The sequence below is a fragment of the Taudactylus pleione genome, unplaced genomic scaffold (genome assembly GCF_031769625.1).
Source record: "Taudactylus pleione unplaced genomic scaffold, aTauple2 ptg000547l, whole genome shotgun sequence".
NCBI classification, from domain to species: Eukaryota; Metazoa; Chordata; class Amphibia; order Anura; family Myobatrachidae; genus Taudactylus; species Taudactylus pleione.
Window position 1 is genome coordinate 3,582,200 of NW_028284949.1, and position 7,451 is coordinate 3,589,650.

At 44.0% G+C, this 7,451-nt stretch overlaps 1 protein-coding gene across 1 annotated transcript in view; it reads right to left on the minus strand.

Moving 5' to 3' along the window:
* LOC148500790 (uncharacterized) overlaps window positions 1–6,942 on the minus strand; it is a 44,711-nt gene extending 37,769 nt beyond the window's left edge. The window contains exons 1-4 of the mRNA XM_088451432.1: window positions 6,869–6,942; window positions 1,542–1,904; window positions 1,330–1,427; window positions 546–657 (exon numbers count right to left, since the gene is read on the minus strand). Coding sequence (XP_088307558.1) covers window positions 546–657; window positions 1,330–1,427; window positions 1,542–1,626 — 295 coding nt within the window. The 5' untranslated portion in view covers window positions 1,627–1,904; window positions 6,869–6,942. The remainder of the gene's footprint in view (window positions 1–545; window positions 658–1,329; window positions 1,428–1,541; window positions 1,905–6,868) is intronic.
* Between the last annotated feature and the right edge of the window lie 509 nt (window positions 6,943–7,451).

Consider the following 7,451-nt stretch of genomic DNA (forward strand, 5'->3'; position numbering starts at 1 on the left):
GTGTAGGATAAGAGATTGCTGTAGTGACAGAGGAGGGTGTAGGATAAGAGATTGCTGTAGTAACAGAGGAGGGTGTAGGATAAGAGATTGCTGTAGTGACAGAGGAGGGTGTAGGATAAGAGATTGCTGTAGTGACAGAGGAGGGTGTAGGATAAGAGATTGCTGTAGTGACAGAGGAGGGTGTAGGATAAGAGATGGCTGTAGTGACAGAGGAGGGTGTAGGATAAGAGATTGCTGTAGTGACAGAGGAGGGTGTAGGATAAGAGATTCTTGTAGTGACAGAGGAGGGTGTAGGATAAGAGATTGCTGTAGTGACAGAGGAGGGTGTAGGATAAGAGATTGCTGTAGTGACAGAGGAGGGTGTAGGATAAGAGATGGCTGTAGTGACAGAGGAGGGTGTAGGATAAGAGATTGCTGTAGTGACAGAGGAGGGTGTAGGATAAGAGATGGCTGTAGTGACAGAGGAGGGTGTAGGATAAGAGATTGCTGTAGTGACAGAACAAGGAGAATATGTGACTGTTCTGTACTTAGTGATTATTACTCACCTGTGCTGATATCTGTAGGTATCTCCTCCTCCTTACACTGATGATCACCCATCGCATAGGTCTCCTGTTCTCCATCTATCTCTTCCACTTTAATGACAATCAGGTCTTCACCCTAGATACCATACACAATAATTAAATTACACAATTAAAAATGTCTCATTTAATGAACTGAGGGTCTCATTCAGACACGCTCGCAAGCGGGTCGCTGGTACCCAAATGCGCATGCGCACGACGGAGGGAACTCCGTCGTGCGCATGCGCGAGACCCGGCGAGCGACGAGGAAGCCGTCACTCGGGGTCTCGCACCAAAGGGGGCGTGCTGTCGATGGTGAGTGACAGCACGCCCCCTATGGTGGGCGTGCCGGGGCGTGGCTGCCAGACGGAGGCGTTCCCATGGGAACGCCTACCATCTGGGTCAGGCCCCACTGACATCACTAGTGATGTCAGTGGGAGTGATTTTGGCTCTGATAGAGCCAAAATCACTCCAGGGCTTGCGGCAACGAGACCCTACCGCAGGGTCTCGTCGCAAGCCCGATGGTCGCAATGGTCTTGACCATCGCGACCATCATCATGGACGCTCGCATAAGCTGTGGGTGGTAACCCACAGCTATGCGAGCGTCCAAGAGGCCGCTCCAAGAATAGGTAGGAGGGCCCTGATTCAGAGCGAGCGCTCTGGTCAGAGCGTCCGGCTCTGAATCAGGCCCTGAGGTGTATAAATCCACACATATTCTCCACAGATCATGTTATGTGGAGTAAGTTGTTTTGTGATCCCCACTTCCATCTACCTGATCCTCCTGTGGGACTGTGTGATCCTCCTCTGTATATTCCTGGGAATAAAGAGGACGGGGACATCTCTCTGGGGTATTTCTGTTTCTGGCCCCATCTGTAGGAGACACACAGCGACTGATTACACTGTATATATGTGATTATCAGATGATGTGTATATAGGTGGCCCCATAGCTGCTCTCTCCATTACAATACATGAGTCTCCTCTTACCCAGTGATGTGAGGGGCCGGTGATTCTCCATCATCACGTCCTTGTACAGACCCCTGTGTTCCTCTATATACTCCCACTCCTCCATGGAGAAATAGACAGTGACGTCCTCACACCTTATAGGAACCTGACACACACAATGATACAGTCATCACCCAGACACATCCTCTGGTGTTACTGTATAATGTCCCATTCCCAGCAGTCTCCTCTCCAGTCAGCAGCTGAATGATCTTGTTGGTGAGTTCCAGGATCTTCTGGTCATTGTGTCTTTCATGTATCAGTGAGTGAGGTGGAGGCAACGTGATGGGGCTCTGGGTCCTGCTCAGTCCTCCTGACAAACGGGAATGGCCGTTGACTTATTTAATACTGTATCAAAGAAAAACAAATAGTATAAAAAGCGTAGACACCCTTCACTTGCTCACAGTTCGTTTACTTATGGTCAATATACAGTTACATTATATATCTTCATGAATTCATGTTCTCAGAATATCAGACAATGCTTAAGTGTAACAAGCATTAGAACAGTATGTTGGGCAGGCACAAGAACATAAGAACATAATCAGAAGCTCCACTGCAGATGCAGGGTAATTCACCCTGGGAATAATATCAAATGTGACTGTGTGTATGAAAAATATGACAGTGATAGTAAAGCAATATAATATTATTATTATGAGTAATATAAAGTATAACATGGAAGGAATATATATCATTATACAGCATTCTAGCCTGTCCAGCAGTAGCAGAGTCCTACTGGGAGTAATATAAAGTGTAATATGGAAGGAATATATATCATTATACAGCATTCTAGCCTGTCCGGCAGTAGCAGAGTCCTACTGGGAGTAATATAAAGTGTAATATGGAAGAAATATATATCATTATACAGCATTCTGGCCTGTCCGGCAGTAGCAGAGTCCTACTGGGAGTAATATAAAGTGCAACAGGGAAGGAATATATATCATTATACAGCATTCTGGCCTGTCCAGCAGTAGCAGAGTCCTACTGGGAGTAATATAAAGTGCAACAGTGAAGGAATATATATCATTATACAGCATTCTGGCCTGTCCAGCAGTAGCAGAGTCCTCCTGGGAGTAATATAAAGTGTAACAGTGAAGGAATATATATCATTATACAGCATTCTAGCCTGTCCGGCAGTAGCAGAGTCCTCCTGGGAGTAATATAAAGTGTAACAGGGAAGGAATATATATCATTATACAGCATTCTGGCCTGTCCAGCAGTAGCAGAGTCCTCCTGGCAGTAATATAAAGTGTAACAGTGAAGGAATATATATCATTATACAGCATTCTAGCCTGTCCGGCAGTAGCAGAGTCCTCCTGGGAGTAATATAAAGTGTAACAGTGAAGGAATATATATCATTATACAGCATTCTGGCCTGTCCGGCAGTAGCAGAGTCCTCCTGGGAGTAATATAAAGTGTAACAGGGAAGGAATATATATCATTATACAGCATTCTAGCCTGTCCGGCAGTAGCAGAGTCCTCCTGGGAGTAATATAAAGTGTAACAGGGAAGGAATATACATCATTATACAGCATTCTAGCCTGTCCGGCAGTAGCAGAGTCCTCCTGGGAGTAATATAAAGTGTAACAGGGAAGGAATATATATCATTATACAGCATTCTAGCCTGTCCGGCAGTAGCAGAGTCCTCCTGGGAGTAATATAAAGTGTAACAGGGAAGGAATAAATATCATTATACAGCATTCTAGCCTGTCCGGCAGTAGCAGAGTCCTCCTGGGAGTAATATAAAGTGTAACAGGGAAGGAATATATATCATTATACAGCATTCTAGCCTGTCCAGCAGTAGCAGAGTCCTACTGGGAGTAATATAAAGTGTAACAGGGAAGGAATATATATCATTATACAGCATTCTAGCCTGTCCGGCAGTAGCAGAGTCCTCCTGGCAGTAATATAAAGTGTAACAGGGAAGTAATATATATCATTATACAGCATTCTAGCCTGTCCGGCAGTAGAAGAGTCCTCCTGGGAGTAATATAAAGTGTAACAGGGAAGGAATATACATCATTATACAGCATTCTAGCCTGTCCGGCAGTAGCAGAGTCCTCCTGGGAGTAATATAAAGTGTAACAGGGAAGGAATATATATCATTATACAGCATTCTAGCCTGTCCGGCAGTAGCAGAGTCCTCCTGGGAGTAATATAAGGTGTAACAGGGAAGGAATATATATCATTATACAGCATTCTAGCCTGTCCGGCAGTAGCAGAGTCTTCCTGGCAGTAATATAAAGTGTAACAGGGAAGGAATATACAGTCAGGTGCATAAATATTGGGACATTGGCAGAATTTTCATATTTTGGCCTCTATTCACCACCACAATGGCTTTGAAATGAAACAAACAAAATGTGCTTTAACTGCAGACTTTCAGATTTAATTTGAGGGTAATTACATCCAAATCAGGTGAACGGTGTAGGAATTACAACGGGTTCTATATGTGCCTCCCACTTTTTAAGGGGCCAAAAGTAATGGGACTATCAACTCAAAAGCTATTTCATGGACAGGTGTGGGCTATTCCCTCGTTATTTCATTATCAATTAAGCAGGTAAAAGGTCTGGAGTTGATTCTAGGTGTGACATTTGCATTTGGGATCAGTTGCTGTCGACTCTCAATATGAGATCCAAAGAGCTGTCACTATCAGTGAAGCAAGCCATCATTAGGATGAAAAATCAAAAAAACCCACCAGAGAAATAGCAAAAATATTAGGTGTGGCCAAATCAACTGTTTGGAACATTCTTAAAAAGAAAGAACGCACCGGAGAGCTCAGCAACACCAAAAGACCCGGAAGACCACGGAAAACAACTGTGGTGGATGACAGAAGAATTATTTCCCTGGTGAAGAAAAACCCCTTCACAACAGTTGGCCAAATCAAGAACACTCTCCAGGAGGTAGGTGTATATGTGTAAAAGTCAACAATCAAGAAAAGACTTCACAAGAGTGAATATAGAGGGTTCACCACAAGATGTAAACCATTGGTGAGCCTCAAAAACAGGAAGACCAGAATAGAGTTTGCTAAACAACATCTAAAAAAGCCATTACAGTTCTGGAACAACATCCTATGGACAGATGAGACAAAGATCAACTTGTACCAGAGTGATGGGAAGAGAAGAGTATGGAGAAGGAAAGGAACTGCTCATGATCCAAAACATACCACCTCATCAGTGAAGCATGGTGGTGGTAGTGTCATGGCGTGGGCATGTATGGCTGCCAATGGAACTGGTTCCCTTGTATTTATTGATGATGTGACTGCTGACAAAAGCAGCAGAATGAATTCTGAAGTGTTTCGGGCAATATTACATGCTCATATTCAGTCAAATGCTTCAGAACTCATTGGACGGCGCTTCACAGTGCAGATGGACAATGACCCGAAGCATACTGCAAAAGCAACCAAAGAGTTTTTTAAGGCTAAAAAGTGGAATGTTATGCAATGGCCAAGTCAATCCCCTGCCCTGAATCTGATTGAGCGTGCATTTCACTTGATGAAGACAAAACTGAAGGGAAAATGCCCCAAGAACAAGCAGGAACTGAAGACATTTGCAGTAGAGGCCTGGCAGAGCATCACCAGGGATGAAAACCAGCGTCTGGTGATGGCTATGCGTTCCAGACCTCAGGCTGTAATTGCCTGCAAAGGATTTGCAACAAAGTATTAAAAAGTGAAAGTTAGATTTAGGATTGTTTAGTTTGTCCCATTACTTTTGGCTCCTTAAGAAGTGGGAAGCACATATAAAAACCGTTGTAATTCCTACACCGTTCACCTGATTTGGATGTAATTACCCTCAAATTAAATCTGAAAGTCTGCAGTTAAAGCACATCTTGTTTGTTTCATTTCAAAGCCATTGTGGTGGTGAATAGAGGCCAAAATATGAAAATTCTGTCAATGTCCCAATATTTATGCACCTGACTGTATATCATTATACAGCATTCTGGCCTGTCCGGCAGTAGCAGAGTCCTCCTGGGAGTAATATAAAGTGTAACAGGGAAGGAATATATATTATTATACTACATTCTAGTATTATACAGGAGTAATAGTAACTCCTTGAACACTTCATACTTATTTTAATAAATATCATTATTTATATAGTTATTTGACATTTCTTGTATTCACTGCTACACCACTGGACATAAAACTTTTCCATACATCATTAGAGTAGGTTAGCGCTGGACACTACTATTTAACCCATTACATTCTAGTAGTGCCTTCACCCACCACTCACACCAATGTCACTGTGTGTCCTATACACAGACTGCTATGTAGCTTATACTATTCAAGTGACCGCTGGCCCAAAACACCTCTTCCCCCACCCTTAACCTGCGTCTTAGCCCTGTATTATCCTAACATAACACCAGTCTGCTCCACCTGCATTATACTAACATGACACCAATTCTCTGCTCCTCCTGTGTTATAGTAACATGACACCAGACTCTGGGGTCGATTCAGACCCGGACGCTAAGCTGCGCTCTCTCGCAGCCATCAGGGGCCGGATATGCAAATTCCGCAATCACACTGTCTGGCTTAAGGACGCCCTCTATGTCTTAGAGAGAGACGGCAGAGTGAGCGCACGCCGGTGTAATGACGCCCACTTTTCTTTCTTAGCACACGTCATCTCCAGGAAGTGTATGATTTATCAGTAACATCGAGAGCCATCGAAGCTGCACGCAGCATTGCTGGGGGGCAAATTCCTTTTTTCTGTCCTCCTGGATTATACTAACCTGACTCCAGAGCCTGCTCCACATGTATTACACTAACATAACATCAGACTCTGCTCCACCTGTATTATACTAACATGTCACCAGAGCCTGCTCCACATGTATTACACTAACATAACATCAGACTCTGCTCCACCTGTATTATACTAACATGTCACCAGAGCCTGCTCCACATGTATTACACTAACATGACACCAGAGCCTGCTCCACCTGTATTATACTAACATGACACCAGTCTGCTGTATTATACTAACCTGACTCCAAAGCCTGCTCCACATGTATTACACTAAAATAACATCAGAGTCTGCTCCACATGTATTATACTAACCTGACACCAGAGCCTGCTCCTTCTGTATTATACAAACATGTCACCAGAGCCTGCTCCTTCTGTACTATACTAACATGACACTAGAGCCTGCTCCACCTGTATTACACTAACCTAACACTAAAGCTTGCTCCACCTGTAATATACTATGCTGACACTAGAGCCTGCTCAACCGTAATGTACTAATATGACACCAGAGTCTGCTCCACCTGTACTAACATGACACCAGAGTCTGCTCCACTAATACTATAATAATAAATGGCATTATTACCTGCTGTTCCCAATAAAAACAACGAGTACTCGATGCTTCCTTCTCTGTATTCACTCAGCGACCGCCAATCCGGAAACCTGTTACAGAGACAAAGTCCGCGCAGCCGCAGAAAGCTTCAACAAAATGGCCGCCGCCTGTGTGTGCAGTCAGAGGAGCCGGAGACAGAGCGGCCTCTATAACTGAAATACATTTCTCATATAGCACACAGAACAGAGGGTACATCTGTGAGAAGCAGAAGATTTTACTAGGCGGTGACACAAGGACAAGGGGATTGTCATAGGGAAGGCAGAGGCCGCGCTGAGGTAGCAGTTGATGAGGGGAAAGTGATGTATATGCACTGACTGGGAATGTGCAGAAAAGAGGGAAAGGCATAGACATAGAATATCCACAAAGTACTGAAGAGGCTGAGATTGTCCTACATAGGCCGTATACATTTTGACTCAAAAAGTCAGTTTGGGCGAAAAAGTATCGCGGGTGACGTCATTTCGCCAGGCGGAAACTTTTCGCCGTATTCAATTTCAGAGACTTTTCGCCTAGGCGGAAAGTCAATGCAATGGACCTGGCGGAAAAGTTTCGCCTATGA